This window comes from Brachyhypopomus gauderio, unplaced genomic scaffold (genome assembly GCF_052324685.1).
Source record: "Brachyhypopomus gauderio isolate BG-103 unplaced genomic scaffold, BGAUD_0.2 sc61, whole genome shotgun sequence".
In the NCBI taxonomy this organism is placed as follows: Eukaryota; Metazoa; Chordata; class Actinopteri; order Gymnotiformes; family Hypopomidae; genus Brachyhypopomus; species Brachyhypopomus gauderio.
This window is the reverse complement of record NW_027506882.1, coordinates 1,145,583-1,172,603: the sequence shown is the minus strand read 5'-3', so window position 1 is coordinate 1,172,603 and position 27,021 is coordinate 1,145,583. Positions and strand designations below refer to the sequence as shown.

The window sequence follows — 27,021 nt, the reverse complement described above, 5'->3', positions numbered from 1 at the left end:
CATTCTTGAGTGCCATGATGCAGCACTTCTAGTGTCAACATTGTTCTTGGTAATTTCTGACTGTCTCAACTAGGGATGCACCGATTCACGTATTTCACTTCCAACACCGAATCTGATATCTGAGGCTTAGTATCGGTCAATCCGATAAGAATCTATGCGGCTAGTTCGCTAGCGCAGACATCACGCAGAGCACAAAGCATGTAATGGTAATGCATTCAATGAGCTTTGGACAACTCACCAGTTCATGTATGAACAGTAAAATAGTGCTGGATCCCAGGTTTATTTTGGTCAACCAGCAAATAAAGGGACAAAGTGTAATACCACCAGCGCGAGTACGAGTCAATGATTCACTTCTCCTCTTTGTGCTTCGTGTTTCACTCGCCTATTAACTGTCCAAATTCACTTCTACCCAGGTCGGAGTGGATATTTAAGGTTGAACTAACTCCGAAGAGCGTTACAAGCATAGAATTAGACTGAATAAATCTGTCTTTATGGATCGATCACTTTGTCACCGATACCCGATCTAGAATTTTCCAATATCGGGACCGATACAGATATTAATATTAATTGATATTAAGGACTGGATATTCCCATAATAAATCTCGTTCTACTCAGCATGTGTCCACCTACTTATCGCTCAATGCCCATGGCGTTACAGTTATATTTGAAAGACACTGTTTAGCCACTGGAAACCACTTATAAAGTCCAATGGAGATATGTATAATAAATTGTGTGGTGTTGGTTGTTCTAGTGTCAAAATGTCTGCATATATGTGTGTATTTCCTTCTGCAGAGGTGGACACTGTTACGGCAACTGGATACGAATGAACATGACATTGATGCAACACTTGAGGAGCTTAATGTTCAAAAGGAGACAGAAGAACAGAACTATGACATGTAAGCTACATACACACGCACCACTGTAATCCTGTTGAGCCACTCAAATTTGTCACATTCATTGCTGTCCACTAAATTGACAAATAGTGAAAAAAGCATGTGTGTCACGTATGACCGTGCCCCCCTCCGTTAGCTGTCACTCCAAACTCCCTCGTGTCTGTGTTTCGTACCTGTTTACCCCGCCCTGCTCGTTCATCTCTGTGATTACCTTGTTTGTTACCACGCCCCGTGTTATTACCGTCACCTGCCCCTCGTTAGATTCCTTGTATTTAAGCCCCTGAGTCTCCCTTGTCCTTTGTCTGGTATTTTGTTTGATTGGTTTAACTAAGTTCTTGTTCAGCGTTGTACCCGACCGTTTTGTGTCCCTGTCTTTTGATCCCTCGCCTGTTACTCGTGTTCCCCAGTTTTGTAATGCCCGTGTTTGCATGTTTTTCGGACTGCCCTCCTGTGATCGACCCTGCCTGGCTTTCTGACGATGAGTATGGTATTCCCTTTAATAAATCTCGCTCCTCTCAGCATTTGTGTCCGTCTCCTCGCTACGCAGCGCGAGAAACATTACAATGTGCATCCTACAAATGTATTCAAATTCAGCATTATGCAGCTTTAACACCCCAGCACGGTGGCCATTAAATTGAAGCATTAAGGGTCAGATTTAGATATCACTTTAGCTCAGCATTCAACACAGTGATCCCCTCTATGTTGCTCTCAAAGCTTAGCCAGCTGGGTATCAGTACTTCAATGTGTAACTGGATTTTGGACTGGTCTGTCAAGATAAACACCCTGTTCTCCTCCATCACCGTGAACACTGGCATGTCACAAGGCTGTGTGCTGAGTCCACTTCTGTACTCCCTGTTCACCCATGACTGTGTTCCTGTTTATGGTTCCAACTCCTTAATTAAGTTCACAGATGACACCAAGGTGATAGGCCTAATCACAGATGACAATTAGATGGCCTACAGGGATGAGATGCAGCACCTGACTGCATGGTGCCATGACAATAACCTGGTCCTCAACATTTCCAAAACCAAGGAGATTGTAGTGGACTTCGGAAGGATTAGGAGACAAGAACACACCCCCCTCCACATCAATGGAGCTGTGGTGGAGCATGTGTCTGACTTCAAGTACCTTGGGATCCACATTTCTGACGATCTCTCTTGGTCCACTAACTCTTCCACCATAGTTAAGAAGGCGTAACAGCATCACTATTTCTTACGGAGCCTCAAGAGAGCCAACCTCGACACTAGGATTTTACCCTCTGTGCCACAGAAAGTGTTCTCACCCACTGCATCTTTGTGTGGTACGGCAACTGCTCCACAACAGACCAGAGAGCGCTTAGGCGGGTGGTGAAAACTACCCTCAACTACCCTCCATCCAGGACATATATCATAAGCTCTGCCTGGGCAGGGTGAGCAACATCATCAAGGATGATTCTCGCCCTAACCACAGACTCTTTACCCCTCTCCCATCTGGCAGGCGGAACAGGAGCCTCCGCTCGGCACCAGCAGACTCAGGAAGAGCTTCTTCCCTGAGGCAGTGACCCTGTTGAACTCCACACAGTCACTTTAATGCATATTTCCACTCACTGCACTGTACTGTACTTTAAACCTGTTACTGTACTGTTCATACTGTCTTCTGCTTCAATCATATTTGCACAAATTGTTACAGTACTCTTATTCCCTCCATTCATACTGTACTCATGCTTATTTATATATTGCATATTTATTTTTTTGTTTCTTACATACAGGGACAATTCCATTGTCCATTCCATTTACCATTCCATTGTCATTGCACACACTGTAATTACTGCAATTGCAGTAATTCTGGTTAGATGCTAACTGCATTTCATTGGATATGTACCTGTACTCTGCACAATGACAAAGTTGAATCTAATCTCATTTCTGTCCCTGTGCCTATCTGTGTGTCTTTTCCTGTGTCCGTGTCCATTTCTGTTCCTGTCCCGGTGTCCATTGTGTTGCATATGTCTGTTGTTGCTTCACACTGTTTTTCCCTCTGTCGGTTCCTATTCAATGGCTTTTGTTGAGCCTCCTTGTCCTCCATGTCGAACAGCTTTTCAGCCGCAGTCCATTTATGTTTCTTGTTGTCAATGTTTTCTCACGCATCTCTTCCTGTTGCTTCTGTTTCCATTCCTTGGTCATGTCGTGCTGTAGCTTTTGTTATTTGCTTCTTCTGTTCCTGTTTCCAGTTCTGTTCTATTTCTGTTTCTTCTCTCTGTTTTGTTTCCGTATCCACTCCTGCTGTCCTGGTCATGGTGGGCCTCTCCTTCACATCTATTCCTTTGGTTATCTATTTCAGTGTTTTGCTTTATTTCATTGTTATGTTTATTCTACCCCCTGTTTAGTTTAGTTCTTTTATCCTTAGTTAGCCTTTAGCCTATGTATTTAAACACTGTGCTTCCAGGTTATGTTACTGGTCAATTGTTACTTTGCCTCCATTCATGTTTGTTGACTTTGTTGGCTGATGTTTGCCCATTTACTCATATCCTGTTGTAGTTATCGTGTTATAGTTTCTGTTTATCTTTGTTCTATGACCAGACGTGTGGACTCGAGTCACTCGCGGGTCGGAAATTAACTTTTACAAGGGTCCACATGAGCAACTTGACTTGTGTGAGCGGTCCGCACTAACGATAATTCGAAAGCGGGGACCGTGGGGGACTGACGGACGGACGAATGAACGAACTAAAGTCAAAAGTCAATGGGGGGGGGGGGGGGTGGGGGGGGGGTGACGACGACAATTGCGACGACATCTCACTCAAGCTAACCGAAACGCCTCACGTTATAATATACTACTAATCAACTGCATCAAATGTGTTAAATATTGAAATTACATCTGGTGACTTGAATAGTACTTGAAGTTTAAGACTTGGGACTTGACTCCAGACTCGCTTGTATTGACTTGGGACTTGACTCGAGACTTGATTGTGAAGACTTGAGACTTACTTGTTACTTGCAACTTAGTGACTTGTTCACATGTCTGTCTATGACTATGGACCATTGTAATTATCCCAATTTTGGATTTGGTGTCTCGCTTGCTCAATTAACAATGATCAGTAAGGATGTTCAATAATTTAATTCTGTAGTAAATAATTTCAAATAACTTTCCGTTTTCATGCAAATTTGCAGTACAATAAAAACCTGAAATCTATAGTTAGAGGCAACAGGTTGACATGAATGTTTCTTCCCACTTTCCACATTTACAGTTTTGTGGTAAAAGTGTGTCTAGGAATTTTACACCCTCTTATCTTGCAAGATGTAGGACAATGCCAAAACTATGAAACAGTCTACCCCATCTGGTGTTAGTGATACTCAGTTCAGTACACTGTTAATTTTGTGCCTTGAGCTTTGATACCTCTGCATTACTAGTTAAGAGTGCTTTCTAATTTCTAATATGCATATGATATGTAAAGTTGCATGTGCATTGTTTCCACTGGATTAAAACTGATATGCAATTTCAAAGCAGCTTTGATAATTGTGTATTTTTGTGTACATTTGGACAGCCCAATATACAACTTTAAGATTAATTCAATTCAATTCAACTTTATTGTCATTATGCTGAAACAGTGTTGTACAGCACAACGAAACACTTTTAGGCTAGGCCTCAGTGCAATTACATACTACAAAATATCACAGCAGCAATTACATACAACATGGTGCAGGACAACATGGTGCAAGACGGTCATGGTGCAAGACAGGCAACAGTTATTAAATAAGCAAGGTAAAAAAATGTAAAATAGATAACAGTATAAGGTATGAAATATAAAAATATAAGTATAGTATGTACAGTGTATGTGAATGGGTGTGAGGTAGTGTGTATATAGCAGAGGTGAGGCACAGTGGCTGAGGTAGGAACATAGTAGGTAAGTGGGGGAATGGGACAGGGATAAAGTGCATGGTGCAAATGGACTGGTAGACTGGTGGCAAATCTGAGATATAATCAGGGGGAGGTAAGTCTATATATGTCCAGTTTGAGGGAAAGTGGGGAGGGGGGGAGGTAAGTCTATATATGTCCAGTTTGAGGGAAAGTGGCTGGTGATACCAGTTTAACAGCACGGGGGAAAAAACTGTTCCTGAGTCTTGTGGTTCTGGCTTTGATGTTCCTGTACCTCCTTCCAGATGGCAGAGGCTAGAACAGCCATTGTGTGGGGTCGGAGGAGATGCAGAGGGCCTTCCTCAAACATCTCTTGTTGTAAAGATCCTGCATAGGTGGGAGGGCAGCGGAGGTGATGCGTTGGGCAGTTTTCACCACTCTCCGCACGGCCTTGTGTTCGGCAGCAGTAGCACTGCCGTACCAGACCGTGATACAACTGCTCAGAATGCTCTCCACTGTGGACCTGTAAAAGTTGCAGAGAAGCTGTTGTGGCAGGTTGACTCTTCAGTCGTCAGAGGAAGTGGAACCTTTGCTGTGCTTTCCTGATGATGTGGGATGTGTTCAGTGACCAGGTGAGATCCTCAGAAATGTGGACCCCGAGGAACTTGAAGCTGCTCACTCTCTCCACCATCGTGTCCTCGATGCTCAGAGGTGCATGCACTCTGCTTCCTCGTCTGAAGTCAACAATCAGCTCCTTGGTTTTGCTGACGTTGAGAGAGAGGTTGTTGGCATTGCACCACTCGGCGAGGAGCTTCACTTCTTATAATATATGTGTCATGCACTTATAGAGTTTTGTGGGCTCAAGCGCTCAAGGACGAGCTCCTTGCTAAATTCTTCATTCTTGCTTATCTGCATTGGCACCCAAACAAAATTCTCCCAGAAGGTCGTGATCTTGGTTACCTGCTCCTACCCCCACACAGAGACTATCAGAGATGGCCCTTGCCTTCCACCGCAAACTTTGACACAAAAACTGTGTGTCAGGTCTCTAGCCCCCCCCCCATCTGAGAATCATGTCTCTGCTTGACTGTCAAATTTCAAATCAAATCAAATTTATTTGTATAGCACTTTTCACAACACATGTCAGAAAGCAGCTTTACAATCTTTACAGGATTTACAAGATTAACAATCTTATGTGTCCAAATCCCTAATGAGCAAGCCAAAGGCGACAGTGGCAAGGAAAAACTCCCTATGATGGAGGGGAATAGGAAGAAACCCCGGGAGGACCAAGACTCAAAAGGGAACCCATCCTCCATTGGGCGGCCCATTAGCACAGTCCGTTGTGCGTAGGGTGTTTCTACAGTTCTACAGTAGTAGTCACAGTCCTTGTTCCCCGGCCAAGTAGTCACAATCCCTTCGGTGCAGATGGAGATCCTCTGATAGGAGCTAGCATGTGCACGACCTCTTGTGGCAATGGCACGTCCAACCCTGGCATCAGTACATCCACCGGCAGGTGCTTGCATCCTGATAGGTGTTTATCCTGCAGGGACCCGTCCCCTCCGGGTGGCCTGGTTAAATACACAAATCACACAAAAACACACAAATTACACTAAATCAAATTATACAGACGAATACACAAGTCACACACAAATCACACAATCAGACTAAGTATAAGGTAACTAGAATGAAAATTCTGGGTGTTGATATTGTCAATGTAAATGTCTTGTGATGAATGCCAGGTTTTCATTCTGTGTCAGAGATATTGGTATTGTAGGCTCCGACTGCAGTGTTACTCCCAGCTGAACATTGGAGAAGAAAGATATGTCATGTGGTAAATATGTAACAGACTAATCAAAGGCCAAAGTAAACAGATAAGTCTTTAGTCAAGATTTAAACATTGAGACCATGTCTGAGTCCCGAATAGAGGCAGGAAGATTATTTCACATTTGTGGAGCTTTACAAGAAAAAGCTCTTCCACCTGCTGTGATCTTTTTGATCCTAGGAATAGTTATTAACCCTGTGTCCTGCAAACGAAGTGAACGTGCTGGGTTGTAATGTTAAATAAGTTCACTAAGATACTCTGGAGCTAAGCCATGCAGTGTTTTATATGTTAATAAAAGTATTTTATAGTCAATACGGAATCTAATTGGCAGCCGGTGTAATGACGATAGTACGGGACTAATGTGTTCAAACTTTTTAGTTTTAGTTAAAACTTGCGCTGCTGCGTTCTGAACCAGCTGGAGTTTGTTTATCGATTTACCAGAACATCCAGCTACAAGACTGTTGCAATAATCTAGACGAGAGGATATGAATGTATGGATTCATTTTTCCGCATCACTAGCAGGGCTTAATTTGTAAATCAAACGTTGCAGGAACGCAAGCGTAAATTGTTACACTGGCGGTATAATATTTTGCCGGATTGAGGCAGAGTTCCTGGAACGCACGCTTCAAAATTATCCTGTTCCGGCAGGATCCGGCTCAAATTAAGCCCTGATCACTAGTATTTAATGTTTCAAATATTAGCAATGTTGCAAAAGTGAAAGAACGCTACCCTAGTTATATTATTAATGTGTGAATTGAACGAGAGATCTGGGTCTATTGTGACGCCCAAGTTCTTTACCTCTGCGCTGGGGGTTATAGTAAAAGAATGTAGATTCAATGCTACATTACGTATCTTGTCTCTCGCTGCCCTAGACCCAACTATTTTTAATTCTGTTTTATCTGGATTTAGTGCTAGAAAGTTACACGCCATCCAATGTTTTATCTCTTCTACACACTGTGTAACATGTACACAGACCTGATAGTTTTCAGGCGCCACACCGGAATTCCGGTGTACTGATGTGTCTGCGAGAAAAAAAGGGTCGCCTAGTGCTTGGGTTAAAGTTCTCCGTCACTACGACGGATTTCCATCATTTTAATTTTTTTGGAGGAAAAATCCGTCAAATCATAATAATAAACCACACACGCGTGCGTGCTATCTGTTTTGAGGCCGAAATATGATCCTCTCACTGGATCATCAGTGCTGGATGGATGACGGCGGTGTCACTTGATTGACTTGCGGGTCATTCCGCCTTCTGATTTTCGGACATTACGTAGAGAAATTACCTCCTTCCTGCCTTAAGTCCAGTTTGTTTTGGTCAGTTTATGTTTTCAACTTGTTTGGTTGTGCTGACGACATTGCTCCGATTCAATTGACAAACATCATACACGCGGTCCCCGGGTTACGAGGTTCCCGAGTTACAATTTTTCGTGGTTACGACACATCTCCCATTTACTGTATAAAGCCTCGTTTGGCCCTAAGTGGTTCTGAAGAATACATGGTTACGCGGCTCGGGACCGAGGAGGACGGCGTCAGGATAGGCCTTTAGCCTTAGTTAAACGCAGCTATGGATAAAGGTATTTGGCAAAAGGCTAGCTTTAGGATAGGATAACTGCATATAGTACGCTATTTACGTACAGTATGTACGTATGTTCCGATTTACACCGAAAATCGATTTACGACGGATTGACGTCGTAACTCTGGGACCGCCTATATTTCTTCAGAGCTTCAGAGGTAGATATAATATAAATTCAGTATTTTATCTTCATTCTGATGAAATTACATTTTTTTATTTTTTTGAGCCGGTATAGGTGGTCAGACGATCTGGTTCATCATAGCGGCCTGTAACTTACGGCATAAGGTGTAATACATGAACAAAAACACAAAATTTATGTCGTAATGAATCAACACAAAATATTTATTAAATATGTAATGCACTGTGCACGTCGTTGCGCGTGACGCAATCCTGAGACGGCACGCCTAGCTACAAAGAATTGCACGAACTGGGTTGAATATACATGATGTAGACTTAGACGAATTAATCAGTGTTGTAAGCTCTTTTTGCGATATAGGATCGAAGCCATTTAGCTCAGTAATATTTTCGGATGCGTAGTTACTATTACCTCTACTAATGGAGTTGGATTGGAGGTTAGGATGTGATTAGTTATGACTCTGTAGTTGGATATTATCTATTTTATTATATAAAAAGTTAAAAAATTCATCACTAGTGTGTGTAAGTGCTGTATTAGAACTAGTGTCATTGTTGATATTTCTTGTTAGTTTTGATACGGTCGCGAAGAGAAATCTAGGGTTATTTTTGTTGTTTTCTATTAGTGTCGAATAATATGAGGCTCTAGCTCTTATTAGTGCATGTTTATATTTGACTACGGCGTCTTTCCATGCGGTTCTAAACACTTCTAGTGAGGTGTATCTCCATTTGCGCTCCACTGTTCGAGCTGCCTGTTTTAGAAGACAAGTGTGGTCGTCATACCATGGTGCAAGCTGTTTCTCCCTAATTCATTTTGTTTTAACTGGAGCTACACTGTCTAAGGTATTGCTGAGTGTGGAATAAAACTGTTGTGTTGCCTGTTCTAATTCATTGGGCTGCAATGGCATAGTGTTCGGTAGCTCTGGCAGTATGTTTATAAATGTTGCTGTGGTGTCGGATGTGATGTGCGTGTGGTTTTTATATGGCGCATAGATGTACATCGTATAAAGCAGGGGTACTCAACTGGCGGACTGCGGTCCGGATCCGGACCCGAACGCAGTCCTGTTCCGGACCCAATCTCATTCCTGATTAACTGGATACGGACCAAAACAAAACCGTAGCATTTATTTCAGGGCTATTGAAAAAACACTCCGTCATGAGTGTTACGTTTGCCACCCCCGCTCAACAACTTACGTTCGCCACCCCCCGCTCAACAACAAGCCTGCCTGGTTGACGCTTCGCGAGCGGCGCGAGGGTCCGCGCGGCAAAAATTTCGTAATCGCTGTGGCTCCGCGTGTGCGCGAGTGTCTCGCGCGCTGTCGGTTCGAGAGGTCGTGCACCTCCCGAATTTTGTAACTTCGCGCCGCGCTTCAGCGCAATGAACAAAGTCACGTTTTCAGGGTTCATACACCTTTATAAGGTGGAATTAAAGCACTTGTACGTCACTTTCAAGGTCCATTTCAATATTTCCCAGCATGTTAAACATAATTACGTTAAATATTTATACATATACTCGAAATAATTCGCTTTTTATCACATTATTTAATGGTTGTTTATTTAAAAAACGCCCAATCTTCAAGTCTTCACGTTCTCTCATGTTTCGTCCTGGAATTACAAGAGGCTCGTATTTGTTAACCTAATACAAGAGAACTATTCAGTCAGACAGCTATTTGTTGTGAAACCAAGTAGTTACAATTTCAAGCATTTTAAAGTACTTTAACCTAAATTCCAGCACTTTTCAAACCTGAAACATATAGCAACATTAAAATTGGTCAGGTAAATGTTCATTCCCCTGTTTTGAGGGGTGTTTCTACCACATATCGTTTCGGACAAAACGCCTATCGTTTCGGAGAACACTGCAGTAACGCTCGCGAAAGTATAAACGCCTCCACCGTTCGCCCCCCCCCCCCCCCCCCCCGCTCAACAACTTACGTTCGCCACCCCCGCCGCACCGGACCTCAGGTCACAGGTATCTGCCAAAATTGGACCGCGGACAAATTTAGTTGAGTACGCCTGGTATAAAGCTATTTCATGTATCAGTAGGGAATTATCTGAAATGGCATCATTTTGGGGGATAATTGCCAAATGTTCTATGTTTAACCTGTAAGTAAGTATTAAGTCTAAGGTGTGTTTACAGCTGTGAGTAGGCCATGTGACATTTTGGGTTACACCTACTGAGTCTAGGATTTCAGTGGGTCTGATTCATTTTCATAATGAATGTTGAAATCACCCACGATTACAAATCTTTTAATGGTTAAGACTAATTCTGAAAGAAACTCAGCAAATTCCTGAAGAAATTCTGAGTAAGGACCCGGCAGTCGATAGATGGTCACTAGTTTAAGCTTTGTTTTATTGCCTATGAGATTATTGCCTATTTCACCTATCAAAGCCTCGAATGAGTTAATAGAGGTGGTTGGTTTTACAGTAAAACCTATATCTGTGTTATATATTGTGGCTACTCCACCTCCACGCCCTGTGATACGGGGCTGATGAACATAACTGTATCCAGGAGGAACTGCTTCATTAAAACTTACATATTCGTCAACTCTAACCCATATCTCTGTTAGAGTGCATTTAGTCTGTTATCTAAGATTATTTCGTTTACTATTACAGTCCTAGCCTTAAATTAACATTGCTGCTCACTTCATGTTGATTATTAGGGTTCACACACACATAGTGTGGGAACCCTATTGTAATTGTTAGCGTTTTTCTTATTAGGGTTCACACACGTAGTGTGGGAAACCTATTGTAATTGCTGAGATTTTTCTTATTATTATTAGGGTTCACATTGTCGGGTTTTTTCTTTCTTATTAGGGTTCACACACGTAGTGTGGGAAACCTATTGTAATTGTCGGGTTTTTTCTTTCTTCTTATTATTATTATTATTTTTCTACTGATAAAACGCATACTGCAGCCTAGACCGTAAGGCCCAGGGAGACCAAACTTGGCAGGATGGTGTAGTCTCTTTGCGAGACCGTGCTAAAGCACAGAGACCCACATTGGCCTGATGGTGGCGCTATAGCGCACCTTTTTGCGTTTTGGTCCATATCTCCCAAACCGTAGGGCCTAGAAACAAAATTCCACTTCTGTTGGATTCCTTGGCTCAAGCCAAACAAAAAAGCCTCAAGAACCATTAAGCTCCGCCTACTTAGATTTTTTGCTAATTTGCATAATATGCAAAACCTACTTTTTCCTACTACTCCTTGGTTTTTCATCGGATCACCACAACCTTGGTGTCAAAATATTCAGGAGAATCTCATTATCAAAGTTGCTTAAAAACATTTTGAGATTTGCATACAGTCTGGTTGTCACATGTCAATCAATAGCTCCAAGGCGTGGCCAAATTTACTTAAACAGCCATATCTCAGCAACGCTTTGACGGATCTTCATAAAATTTTAACAGTTGTTAGGGCACATGACTCCGAGGTCATAGGTCAAAGCTGGCCTCGATTGTCCAATAGGGGGCGCTATAACATGGGAAAAACTGTATCTCAGAAACCATTAGTCACATCAAGCCAAAACTTTACAGGCATCATCAGGGGCCCAAGTGATATCAAGACACACAATGATGACATCATCACTCAAAAAACATGGCCGCCATGAGCCAATTAATTTTTATTTGAAATAATTGGCCATTTGACAGACTTACCATTGGCCAAACAACATGAAACCTCACCACTGTGCATATCTCAGGACTATGTGTCATGCTGTGCAGTTTTAAATCATATGGCCACTAGGTGGCGCTATTTGTGAAAATCATGCATAACTCCTCCAAATTTTCACTTACGAACATGCAGCTTGTTTCATTTTATTCCTTGCAGTAGACCTGACAACTTTGCAATTACAAGTCCTATTAAAAAATGCATACTTTTGTCACATTCATCTATTGTTTGAAAATAGCTATTTACAAACTAGTCATAGGAATTTGATCCAATTATGGAAAAATTGCTATGAGCATAATCAGTAGACTCTGTAGGTAAAAACTGAGTAAAAAAATGTTGGATTTTTATTTTTCTGATTGGTCCATTTTCCCATTATATCATTGTGGCCATGCCATATATGACCTATATTGCTATAACTCATAAACCATGTATGCAATCAATTCCCAATTTGAAAGGCTTTTATATCCTGAAGTCCTTGTGAGGTATGCCAAGTTTGGTTCAAATTGGCCTTTCGGGGGCGCTACAGTACCCAAAAACCTAAGAAAACATAAAAACTCATGCTGCAATCTTGTTATGCAGAATACAGACAAGTAATTGGTCTTGTATTGTCCAGATCAATAAGTTCTATAACATTGCAATTGCATCTTATAACAAAAAGTGCACTGCCTGACCAGAAATGAACCTTTTAATTCACCAAAATGTCATATTGCATTACTGAGATTAATGAGATATCAGTATGGTAGTACTTGGGCTCCATCTAGTGGCCAAACATCGGAACGGACTGAAAACTATTTCTCACATGAAATACCACACAAACACACACACACAAAGCTAATCTCAGCATGTGATTTAGTTCTGTGATTTGAATCATTTTGCCAATACACATTATTTTGATCCTTTTGGGCCTTTAGTGCCCCAATTGAACATTTTTTTGCACATTGATTTATTTGTGCATTTTTTCCACTCAAACAGCTTCTTTTGGGTCTAAAGGACCTATTGGGTCTATTGCCTATTGAAGCCAAGTGGCCTATTCGTGTGTGAACCCGCCAATTGCCGCTTGCGGCTATATTTATTATTATTATTATTATTTTTCTCCGCATAAAACGCATACTGCAGCCTAGACCGTAAGGCCCAGAGACACCAAACTTGGCAGAATGGTGTAGTCTCTTTGCGAGACCGTGCCAAAGCACAGAGACCCACATTGGCCTGATGGTGGCGCTATAGCGCACCATTTTGCGTTTAGGTCCATATCTCCCAAACCGTAGGGCCTAGAAACAAAATTCCACTTCTGATGGATTCCTTGGCTCAAGCCAAACAAAAAAGCCTCAAGAACCATTAAGCTCCGCCTACTTAGATTTTTTGCTAATTTGCATAATATGCAAAACCTACTTTTTTGTACTAGTCCCTGGTTTTTCATCCGATCACCACAACCTTGGTGTCAAAATATTCAGGAGAATCTCATTATCAAAGTTGCTTAAAAACATTTTGAGATTTGCATACAGTCTGGTTGTCACATGTCAATCAATAGCTCCGAGGCGTGGCCAAATTTACTTAAACAGCCATATCTCAGCAACGCTTTGACCGATCTTCATAAAATTTTAACAGTTGTTAGGGCACATGACTCCGAGGTCATAGGTCAAAGCTGGCCACGATTGTCCAATAGGGGGCGCTATAACATGGGAAAAACTGTATCTCAGAAACCGTTAGTCACATCAAGCCAAAACTTTACAGGCATCATCAGGGGCCCAAGTGATATCAAGACACACAATGATGCCATCATCACTCAAAAAACATGGCCGCCATGAGCCAATTAATTTTTATTTGAATTAATTGGCCATTTGACAGACTTACCATTGGCCAAACAACATGAAACCTTACCACTGTGCATATCTCAGGACTATGTGTCATGCTGTGCAGTTTTAAAACATTTGGCCACAAGGTGGCGCTATTTGTGAAAATCATGCATAACTCCTCCAAATTTTCACTTAGGAACATGCAACTTGTTTCTTTTTATTCCTTGCAGTAGACCTGACAACTTTGCAATTACAAGTCCTATTAAAAAATGCATACTTTTGTCACATTCATCTATTGTTTGAAAATAGCTATTTACAAACTAGTCATAGGAATTTGATCCAATTATGGAAAAATTGCTATGAGCATAATCAGTAGACTCTGTAGGTAAAAACTGATTAAAAAAATAATGGATTTCTATTTATCTGATTGGTCCATTTTCCCATTATATCATTGTGGCCATGCCATATATGACCTATATTGCTATAACTCATAAACCATGTATGCAATCAACTCCCAATTTGAAAGGCTTTTATATCGGGAAGTCCTTGTGAGGTATGCCAAGTTTGGTTCAAATTGGCCTGTCGGGGGCGCTACAGTACCCAAAAACCTAAGAAAACATAAAAACTCATGCTGCAATCTTGTTATGCAGAATACAGACAAGTAATTGGTCTTGTATGATCCAGATCAATAAGTTCTATAACATTGCAATTGCATCTTATAACAAAAAGTGCACTGCCTGACCAGAAATGAACCTTTTAATTCACCAAAATGTCATTGCATTACTGATAAAAATGAGATATCAGTATGATGGTACTTGGGCTCCATCTAGTGGCCAAACACCGAAACTGACTGAAAACTATTGCTCACATGAAACACCACACAAACACACACAAAGCTGATCTCAGCATGTGATTTAGTTCTGTGATCTGAATCATTTTGCCAATACACATTATTTTGATCCTTTTCGGCCTTTAGTGCCCCAATTGAACATTTTTTTGCACATTGATTTATTTGTGCATTTTTTCCACTCAAACAGCTTCTTTTGGGTCTAAAGGACCTATTGGGTCTATTGCCTATTGAAGCCAAGTGGCCTATTCGTGTGTGAACCCGCCAATTGCCGCTTGCGGCTATATTTATTATTATTTTTCCCCCTGTAAAACGCATACTGCAGCCTAGACCGTAAGGCCCAGAAAGACCAAACTTGCCAGCAAGGTGCAGCAGGTGTGCAATGAGAGAAATAGAGACAGGGACCCACATTGGCCTGATGGTGGCGCTATAGCGCACCATTTTGCGTTTTGGTCCATATCTCCCAAACCGTAGGGCCTAGAAACAAAATTCCACTTCTGATGGATTCCTTGGCTCAAGCCAAACAAAAAAGCCTCAAGAACCATTAAGCTCCGCCTACTTAGATTTTTTGCTAATTTGCATAATATGCAAAACCTACTTTTTTGTACTAGTCCCTGGTTTTTCATCGGATCACCACAAGCTTGGTGTCAAAATATTCAGGAGAGTCTCATTATCAAAGTTGCTTAAAAACATTTTGAGATTTGCATACAGTTTGGTTGTCACATGTCAATCAATAGCTCCAAGGCGTGGCCAAATTTACTTAAACAGCCATATCTCAGCAACGCTTTGACCGATCTTCATAAAATTTTAACCGTTGTTAGGGCACATGACTACGAGGTCATACGTCAAAGCTGGCCACGATTGTCCAATAGGGGGCGCTATAACATGGGAAAAACTGTATCTCAGAAACCATAAGTCACATCAAGCCAAAACTTTACAGGCATCATCAGGGGCCCAAGTGATATCAAGACACACAATGATGACATCATCACTCAAAAAACATGGCCGCCATGAGCCAATTAATTTTTATTTGAATTAATTGGCCATTTGACAGACTTACCATTGGCCAAACAACATGAAACCTCACCACTGTGCATATCCCAGGACTATGTGTCATGCTGTGCAGTTTTAAAACATTTGGCCACTAGGTGGCGCTATTTGTGAAAATCATGCATAACTCCTCCAAATTTTCACTTAGGAACATGCAACTTGTTTCTTTTTATTCCTTGCAGTAGACCTGACAACTTTGCAATTACAAGTCCTATTAAAAAATGCATACTTTTGTCACATTCATCTATTGTTTGAAAATAGCTATTTACAAACTAGTCATAGGAATTTGATCCAATTATGGAAAAATTGCTATGAGCATAATCAGTAGACTCTGTAGGTAAAAACTGATTAAAAAAATGTTCGATTTTTATTTATCTGATTGGTCCATTTTCCCATTATATCATTGTGGCCATGCCATATATGACCTATATTGCTATAACTCATAAACCATGTATGCAATCAACTCCCAATTTGAAAGGCTTTTATATCCTGAAGTCCTTGTGAGGTATGCCAAGTTTGGTTCAAATTGGCCTGTCGGGGGCGCTACAGTACCCAAAAACCTAAGAAAACATAAAAACTCATGCTGCAATCTTGTTATGCAGAATACAGACAAGTAATTGGTCTTGTATGATCCAGATCAATAAGTTCTATAACATTGCAATTGCATCTTATAACAAAAAGTGCACTGCCTGACCAGAAATGAACCTTTTAATTCACCAAAATGTCATATTGCATTACTGAGATTAATGAGATATCAGTATAGTAGTACTTGGGCTCCATCTAGTGGCCAAACATCGAAACGGACTGAAAACTATTTCTCACATGAAATACCACACAAACACACACAAAGCTGATCTCAGCATGTGATTTCGTTCTGTGATCTGAATCATTTTGCCAATACACATTATTTTGATCCTTTTGGGCCTGTAGTGCCCCAATTGAACATTTTTTTGCACATTGATTTATTTGTGCATTTTTTCCACTCAAACAGCTTCTTTTGGGTCTAAAGGACCTATTGGGTCTATTGCCTATTGAAACCAAGTGGCCTATTCGTGTGTGAACCCGCCAATTGCCGCTTGCGGCTATATTTAGGGTTCACACACATAGTGTGGGAAACCTATTGTTATTGCTCGGATTTTTCTTTCTTATTATTATTATTATTTTTCTCCGCATAAAACGCATACTGCAGCCTAGACCGTAAGGCCCAGGGAGACCAAACTTGGCAGACTGGTGTAGTCTGTTTGCGGGACCGTGCTAAAGTACAGAGACCCACATTGGCCTGATGGTGGCGCTATAGCGCAGCATTTTGCGTTTTGGTCCATATCTCCCACCCCGTAGGTCGTAGAAACAAAATTCCACTTCAGGTGCATTCCTTGGCTCCAGACAAACAAAAAAGCCTCAAGAACCATTAAGCTCCGCCTACTTAGATTTTTTGCTAATTTGCATAATATGCAAAACCTACTTTTTTATACTAGTCCCTGGTTTTTCATCTGATCACCACAATCTTGGTGTCAAAATATTCACAAGAATCTCATTATCAAGGAACATCAACAAAACTGTGACATTGGTATACAGTCTGGTTGTCACATGTCAATCAATAGCTCTGAGGCGTGGCCAAATTGACTTCAGCAGCTATATCTCAGCAATGCTTTGACCTATCTTTATGAAAATTTATCAGTTGTTAGGGCACATGACTCAGAGGTCACAGGTCAAAGCTGGCCACGATTGTCCAATAGGGGGCGCTATAACATGGGGAAATTTGTTTCTCAGAAACCATTAGTCACATCAAGCCCAAACTTTACAGGCATCATCAGGGGCCCAAGTGGTATCAAGGCACACAATGATGACCTCATCACTCAAAAAACATGGCCGCCATGAGCCAATTAATTTTTATTTGAATTAATTGGCCATTTGACAGACTTACCATTGGCCAATCAACATGAAACCTCATCACTGTGCATATCCCAGGACTATGTGTCATACTGTGCAGTGTTGAAACATTTGGCCACTAGGTGGCGCTATTTGTGAAAATCATGCATAACTCCTCCAAATTTTCACTTAGGAACATGCAACTTGTTTCTTTTTATACCTTGCAGTAGACCTGACAACTTTGCAATTACAAGTCCGATTAAAAAATGCATACTTTTGTCACATTCATCAATTGTTTGAAAATAGCTCTTTAAGAACTAGTCCTAGGAATTTGATCCAATGATGGCAAAAATGGCATAGGCATAATCTGTAGACACTGTAGTTAACTAAATATGGAAAAAATGTTGCATTTTTATTTGTCTGATTGGTCAATTTTTCCATTATATCCTTCTGGCCATGCCATAAATGACCTTTATTGCTATAACTCATAAACCATGTAAGTGATCAACTCCCAAATTGAAAGGCTTTTATACACTGAGGTCCTTGTGAGGTAGGCCAAGTTTGGTTCAAATTGGCCTGTCGGAGGCGCTACAGCACCCAAAAACCTGAGAAATCATAAAAACTCACGCAGCAATCTTGTTATGCAGAATGCAGACAAGTAATGGGGCTTGTATGATTCAGATCAATGAGGTCTATAACATTGCAATTACATCTCATAACAAAAAGTGCACTGCCTGACCAGAAATGAACCTTTTAATTCACCAAAATGTCATTGCATTACTGAGATTAATGAGATATCAGTATGATAGTACTTGGGCTCCATCTAGTGGCCAAACACCGAAACTGACTGAAAACAATTGCTTACATGAAACACCACACAAACGCACACAAAGCTGATCTCAGCATGTGATTTAGTTCTGTGATCTGAATCATTTTGCCAATACACATTATTTTGATCCTTTTGGGCCTTTAGTGCCTCAGTTGAATTGAATGTTTTGTCACATTGATTTACTTATGCATTTTTTCCACTCAAACAGCTTCTATTCACTTTTGGGTCTAAAGGACCTATTGGGCTTCTTTTTGCCTATTGAGGCCAAGAGGCCAATTTGTTGGTCTAAAAGACCCTTTGGGCTTTTTTGCCTTTTTTTGTGTGAACCCGCCAATCGCCGCTTGCGGCTATATTTATTATTATTATTTTTCTCCGCATAAAACGCATACTGCAGCCTAGACCGTAAGGCCCAGGGAGACCAAACTTGGCAGACTGGTGTAGTCTGTTTGCGGGACCGTGCTTAAGTACAGACACCCAAATTGGCCTGATGGTGGCGCTATAGCGCAGCATTTTGCGTTTGGGTTCATATCTCCCACCCCGTAGGTCCTAGAAACAAAATTCCACTTCAGGTGCATTCCTTGGCTCCAGACAAACAAAAAAGCCTCAAGAACCATTAAGCTCCGCCTACTTAGATTTTTTGCTAATTTGCATAATATGCAAAACCTACTTTTTCCTACTACTCCTTGGTTTTTCATCGGATCACCACAACCTTGGTGTCAAAATATTCAGGAGAATCTCATTATCAATGTTGCTTAAAAACATTTTGAGATTTGCATACAGTCTGGTTGTCACATGTCAATCAATAGATCCAAGGCGTGGCCAAATTTACTTAAACAGCCATATCTCAGCAACGCTTTGACGGATCTTCATAAAATTTTAACAGTTGTTAGGGCACATGACTCCGAGGTCATAGGTCAAAGCTGGCCACGATTGTCCAATAGGGGGCGCTATAACATGGGAAAAACTGTTTCTCAGAAACCATTAGTCACATCAAGCCAAAACTTTACAGGCATCATCAGGGGCCCAAGGGATATCAAGACACACAATGATGACATCATCACTCAAAAAACATGGCCGCCATGAGCCAATTAATTTTTATTTGAATTAATTGGCCATTTGACAGACTTACCATTGGCCAAACAACATGAAACCTCACCACTGTGCATATCTCAGGACTATGTGTCATGCTGTGCAGTTTTAAAACGTTTGGCCACTAGGTGGCGCTATTTGTGAAAATCATGCATAACTCCTCCAAATTTTCACTTAGGAACATGCAACTTGTTTCGTTTTATTCCTTGCAGTAGACCTGACAACTTTGCAATTACAAGTCCTGTTAAAAAATGCATACTTTTGTCACATTCATCAATTGTTTGAAAATAGCTCTTTAGAAACTAGTCATAGGAATTTGATCCAATTATGGCAAAATTGCTATGAGCATAATCAGTAGACTCTGTAGGTAAAAAGTGATTAAAAAAATTTTGGATTTTTATTTTTCTGATTGGTTTATTTTCCCATTATATCATTGTGGCCATGCCATATATGACCTATATTGCTATAACTCATGAACCATGTATGCAATCAACTCCCAATTTGAAAGGCTTTTATATCCTGAAGTCCTTGTGAGGCATGCCAAGTTTTGTTCAAATTGGCCTGTCGGGGGCGCTACAGTACCCAAAAACCTAAGAAAACATAAAAACTCATGCTGCAATCTTGTTATGCAGAATACAGACAAGTAATTGGTCTTGTATGATCCAGATCAATAAGTTCTATAACATTGCAATTGCATCTTATAACAAAAAGTGCACTGCCTGACCAGAAATGAACCTTTTAATTCACCAAAATGTCATATTGCATTACTGAGATTAATGAGATATCAGTATGGTAGTACTTGGGCTCCATCTAGTGGCCATACATTGAAACGGACTGAAAACTATTGCTCACATGAAACACCACACAAACACACACAAAGCTGATCTCAGCATGTGATTTAGTTCTGTGATCTGAATCATTTTGCCAATACACATTATTTTGATCCTTTTTGGCCTTTAGTGCCTCAACTGAATCTTTTTTTTTACATAAAGTACACAGCCTGACCAGAAATGAACCTTTTAATTCACCAAAATGTCATATTGCATTACTGAGATTAATGAGATATCAGTATGGTAGTACTTCGCCTCCATCTAGTGCCCATATTCCGGAACTGACTAAAAACTATTACATCAAACACCACACAAACACACACAAAGCTGATCTCAGCATTGTGATTTAGTTCTGTGATCTGACTCAATTTCCCAATACACAATATTTTGATCCTTTTGGGCCTTTAGTGCCCCAATTGAACCTTTTTTTGCACATTGATTTATTTGTGCATTTTTTCCACTCAAACAGCTTCTTTTCACATTTAGGGTCTAAAGGACCTTTTGGGCCTCTGCCTATTGAGGCCAAGAGGCCTATTCGTGTGTGAACCCGCCAATTGCCGCTTGCGGCTATTTTTCTTCTTATTATTAGGGTTCACACACGTAGTGTGGGAAACCTATTGTAATTGCTGAGATTTTTCTTATTATTATTATTATTATTTTTCCCCCTGTAAAACGCATACTGCAGCCTAGACCGTAAGGCCCAGAAAGACCAAACTTGCCAGCAAGGTGCAGCAGGTGTGCAATGAGAGAAATAGAGACAGGGACCCACATTGGCCTGATGGTGGCGCTATAGCGCACCATTTTGCGTTTTGGTCCATATCTCTCAAACCGTAGGGCCTAGAAACAAAATTCCACTTCTGATGGATTCCTTGGCTCAAGCCAAACAAAAAAGCCTCAAGAACCATTAAGCTCCGCCTACTTAGATTTTTTGCTAATTTGCATAATATGCAAAACCTACTTTTTTGTACTAGTCCCTGGTTTTTCATCGGATCACCACAACCTTGGTGTCAAAATATTCAGGAGAATCTCTTTATCAAAGTTGCTTAAAAACATTTTGAGATTTGCATACAGTCTGGTTGTCACATGTCAATCAATAGCTCCGAGGCGTGGCCAAATTTACTTAAACAGCCATATCTCAGCAACGCTTTGACCGATCTTCATAAAATTTTAACCGTTGTTAGGGCACATGACTACGAGGTCATACGTCAAAGCTGGCCACGATTGTCCAATAGGGGGCGCTATAACATGGGAAAAACTGTATCTCAGAAACCATAAGTCACATCAAGCCAAAACTTTACAGGCATCATCAGGGGCCCAAGTGATATCAAGACACACAATGATGACATCATCACTCAAAAAACATGGCCGCCATGAGCCAATTAATTTTTATTTGAATTAATTGGCCATTTGACAGACTTACCATTGGCCAAACAACATGAAACCTCACCACTGTGCATATCCCAGGACTATGTGTCATGCTGTGCAGTTTTAAAACATTTGGCCACTAGGTGGCGCTATTTGTGAAAATCATGCATAACTCCTCCAAATTTTCACTTAGGAACATGCAACTTGTTTCTTTTTATTCCTTGCAGTAGACCTGACAACTTTGCAATTACAAGTCCTATTAAAAAATGCATACTTTTGTCACATTCATCTATTGTTTGAAAATAGCTATTTACAAACTAGTCATAGGAATTTGATCCAATTATGGAAAAATTGCTATGAGCATAATCAGTAGACTCTGTAGGTAAAAACTGATTAAAAAAATGTTGGATTTTTATTTATCTGATTGGTCCATTTTCCCATTATATCATTGTGGCCATGCCATATATGACCTATATTGCTATAACTCATAAACCATGTATGCAATCAACTCCCAATTTGAAAGGCTTTTATATCCTGAAGTCCTTGTGAGGTATGCCAAGTTTGGTTCAAATTGGCCTGTCGGGGGCACTAGAGTACCCAAAAACCTAAGAAAACATAAAAACTCATGCTGCAATCTTGTTATGCAGAATACAGACAAGTAATTGGTCTTGTATGATCCAGATCAATAAGTTCTATAACATTGCATTTACATCTTATAACAAAAAGTGCACTGCCTGACCGGAAATGAACCTTTTAATTCACCAAAATGTCATTGCATTACTGAGATTAATGAGATATCAGTATGGTAGTACTTGGGCTCCATCTAGTGGCCAAACACCGAAACTGACTGAAAACTATTGCTCACATGAAATACCACACAAACACACACAAAGCTGATTTCAGCATGTGATTTAGTTCTGTGATTTGAATCATTTTGCCAATACAAATTATTTTGATCCTTTTGGGCCTTTAGTGCCCCAACTGAATCTCTTTTTTTTAAATAAAGTACACTGCCTGACCAGAAATTAACCTTTAAGTCACCAAAATGTCCTATTTCATTACTGAGATTAATGAGATATCAGTATGGTAGTACTTGGCCTCCATCTAGTGGCCATATTCTGACTGAAAACTATTGCTCACATGAAATACCACACAAACACACACAAAGCTGATCTCAGCATGTGATTTAGTTCTGTGATCTGAATTATTTTGCCAATACACATTATTTTGATCCTTTTGGCCCTTTAGTGCCCCAATTGAACCTTTATTTGCACATTGATTTATTTGTGCATTTTTTCCACTCAAACAGCTTTTTTTCACATTTAGGGTCTAAAGGACCTTTTGGGCCTCTGCCTATTGAGGCCAAGAAGCCTATTCGTGTGTGAACCCGCCAATTGCCGCTTGCGGCTATATTTAGGGTTCACACACACAGTGTGGGAAACCTATTGTAATTGCTGAAATTTTTCTTATTATTATTTTTCCCCCTGTAAAACGCATACTGCAGCCTAGACCGTAAGGCCCAGAAAGACCATACTTGGCAACAAGGTGCAGCAGGTGTGCAATGAGAGAAATAGAGACAGGGACCCACATTGGCCTGATGGTGGCGCTATAGCGCAGCATTTTGCGTTTTGGTCCATATCTCCCACAACGTAGGGCCTAGAAACAAAATTCCACTTCTGTTGGATTCCTTGGGTCAAGGCAAATAAAAAATAAATTTGAACTATTAAGCTCCGCCTACTTAGATTTTTTGCTAATTTGCATAATATGCAAAACCTACTTTTTTATACTAGTCCCTGGTTTTTCATCCGATCACCACAACCTTGGTGTCAAAATATTCAGGAGAATCTCATTATCAAAGTTGCTTAAAAACATTTTGAGATTTGCATACAGTCTGGTTGTCACATGTCAATCAATAGCTCCAAGGCGTGGTCAAATTTACTTAAACAGCCATATCTCAGCAACGCTTTGACGGATCTTCATAAAATTTTAACAGTTGTTAGGGCACATGACTCCAAGGTAATAGGTCAAAGCTGGCCACGATTGTCCAATAGGGGGCGCTATAACATGAGAAAAACTGTTTCTCAGAAACCATTAGTCACATCAAGCCAAAACTTTACAGGCATCATCAGGGGCCCAAGTGATATCAAGACACACAATGATGACATCATCACTCAAAAAACATGGCCGCCATGAGCCAATTAAATTTTATTTGAATTAATTGGCCATTTGACAGACTTACCATTGGCCAAACAACATGAAACCTCACCACTGTGCATATCCCAGGACTATGTGTCATGCTGTGCAGTTTTAAAACATTTGGCCACTAGGTGGCGCTATTTGTGAAAATCATGCATAACTCCTCCAAATTTTCACTTAGGAACATGCAACTTGTTTCTTTTTATTCCTTTCAGTAGACCTGACAACTTTGCAATTACAAGTCCTATTAAAAAATGCATACTTTTGTCACATTCATCTATTGTTTGAAAATAGCTATTTACAAACTAGTCATAGGAATTTGATCCAATTATGGAAAAATTGCTATGAGCATAATCAGTAGACTCTGTAGGTAAAAACTGATTAAAAAAATTTTGGATTTTTATTTTTCTGATTGGTCCATTTTCCCATTATATCATTGTGGCCATGCCATATATGACCTATATTGCTATAACTCATAAACCATGTATGCAATCAACTCCCAATTTGAAAGGCTTTTATATCCTGAAGTCCTTGTGAGGTATGCCAAGTTTGGTTCAAATTGGCCTGTCGGGGGCGCTACAGTACCCAAAAACCTAAGAAAACATAAAAACTCATGCTGCAATCTTGTTATGCAGAATACAGACAAGTAATTGGTCTTGTATGATCCAGATCAATAAGTTCTATAACATTGCAATTGCATCTTATAACAAAAAGTGCACTGACTGACCAGAAATGAACCTTTTAATTCACCAAAATGTCATATTGCATTACTGAGATTAATGAGATATCAGTATGGTAGTACTTGGGCTCCATCTAGTGGCCAAACATCGAAACGGACTGAAAACTATTTCTCACATGAAATACCACACAAACACACACACAAAGCTGATCTCAGCATGTGATTTAGTTCTGTGATCTAAATCATTTTGCCAATACAATTTATTTTGAACCTTTTGTGTCTTTACTGCCTCAACTGAATCTTTTTTTTTAAATAAAGTACACTGCCTGACCAGAAATCAACCTTTAAGTCACCAAAATGTCCTATTTCATTACTGAGATTAATGAGATATCAGTATGGTAGTACTTGGCCTCCATCTAGTGGCCATATTCCGGAACTGACTGAAAACTATTACATGAAACCACACAAACACACACAAAGCTGATCTCAGCATTGTGATTAGTTCTGTGATCTGACTCAATTTCCCAATACACATTATTTTGATCCTTTTGGGCCTTTAGTGCCCTAATTGAACCTTTTTTTGCACATTGATTTATTTGTGCATTTTTTTCCACTCAAATAGCTTCTTTTCACATTTAGGGTCTAAAGGACCTTTTGGGCCTCTGCCTATTGAGGCCAAGAGGCCTATTCGTGTGTGAACCCGCCAATTGCCGCTTGCGGCTATATTTATTATTATTATTTTTCTCCGCATAAAACGCATACTGCAGCCTAGACCGTAAGGCCCAGAGACACCAAACTTGGCAGAATGGTGTAGTCTCTTTGCGAGACCGTGCTAAAGCACAGAGACCCACATTGGCCTGATGGTGGCGCTATAGCGCACCATTTTGCGTTTAGGTCCATATCTCCCAAACCGTAGGGCCTAGAAACAAAATTCCACTTCTGATGGATTCCTTGGCTCAAGCCAAACAAAAAAGCCTCAAGAACCATTAAGCTCCGCCTACTTAGATTTTTTGCTAATTTGCATAATATGCAAAACCTACTTTTTTATACTAGTCCCTGGTTTTTCATCGGATCACCACAACCTTGGTGTCAAAATATTCAGGAGAATCTCATTATCAAAGTTGCTTAAAAACATTTTGAGATTTGCATACAGTCTGGTTGTCACATGTCAATCAATAGCTCCGAGGCGTGGCCAAATTTACTTAAACAGCCATATCTCAGCAACGCTTTGACGGATCTTCATAAAATTTTAACAGTTGTTAGGGCACATGACTCCGAGGTCATAGGTCAAAGCTGGCCTTGATTGTCCAATAGGGGGCGCTATAACATGGGAAAAACTGTATCTCAGAAACCATTAGTCACATCAAGCCAAAACTTTACAGGCATCATCAGGGGCCCAAGTGATATCAAGACACACAATGATGACATCATCACTCAAAAAACATGGCCGCCATGAGCCAATTAATTTTTATTTGAAATAATTGGCCATTTGACAGACTTACCATTGGCCAAACAACATGAAACCTCACCACTGTGCATATCTCAGGACTATCTGTCATGCTGTGCAGTTTTAAAACTTATGGCCACTAGGTGGCGCTATTTGTGAAAATCATGCATAACTCCTCCAAATTTTCACTTACGAACATGCAGCTTGTTTCATTTTATTCCTTGCAGTAGACCTGACAACTTTGCAATTACAAGTCCTATTAAAAAATGCATACTTTTGTCACATTCATCTATTGTTTGAAAATAGCTATTTACAAACTAGTCATAGGAATTTGATCCAATTATGGAAAAATTGCTATGAGCATAATCAGTAGACTCTGTAGGTAAAAACTGAGTAAAAAAATGTTGGATTTTTATTTTTCTGATTGGTCCATTTTCCCATTATATCATTGTGGCCATGCCATATATGACCTATATTGCTATAACTCATAAACCATGTATGCAATCAATTCCCAATTTGAAAGGCTTTTATATCCTGAAGTCCTTGTGAGGTACGCCAAGTTTGGTTCAAATTGGCCTGTCGGGGGCGCTACAGTACCCAAAAACCTAAGAAAACATAAAAACTCATGCTGCAATCTTGTTATGCAGAATACAGACAAGTAATTGGTCTTGTATTGTCCAGATCAATAAGTTCTATAACATTGCAATTGCATCTTATAACAAAAAGTGCACTGCCTGACCAAAAATGAACCTTTTAATTCACCAAAATGTCATATTGCATTACTGAGATTAATGAGATATCAGTATGGTAGTACTTGGGCTCCATCTAGTGGCCAAACATCGGAACGGACTGAAAACTATTTCTCACATGAAATACCACACAAACACACACACAAAGCTGATCTCAGCATGTGATTTAGTTCTGTGATTTGAATCATTTTGCCAATACACATTATTTTGATCCTTTTTGGGCCTTTAGTGCCCCAATTGAACATTTTTTTGCACATTGATTTATTTGTGCATTTTTTCCACTCAAACAGCTTCTTTTGGGTCTAAAGGACCTATTGGGTCTATTGCCTATTGAAGCCAAGTGGCCTATTTGTGTGTGAACCCGCCAATTG

The 27,021-nt window shown here is 40.3% G+C and overlaps 1 protein-coding gene across 6 annotated transcripts in view; it reads left to right on the top strand.

Annotated features, from left to right (window-relative positions):
• Positions 1–27,021, top strand: part of rabl6a (RAB, member RAS oncogene family-like 6a) — a 182,645-nt gene that overhangs the window by 93,806 nt on the left and 61,818 nt on the right. For all 6 annotated transcript variants that reach the window (XM_076988303.1, XM_076988301.1, XM_076988302.1 and 3 more), the window contains one exon: positions 793–896. In XM_076988303.1, the coding sequence (XP_076844418.1) occupies positions 793–896 (104 nt within the window). The remainder of the gene's footprint in view (positions 1–792; positions 897–27,021) is intronic.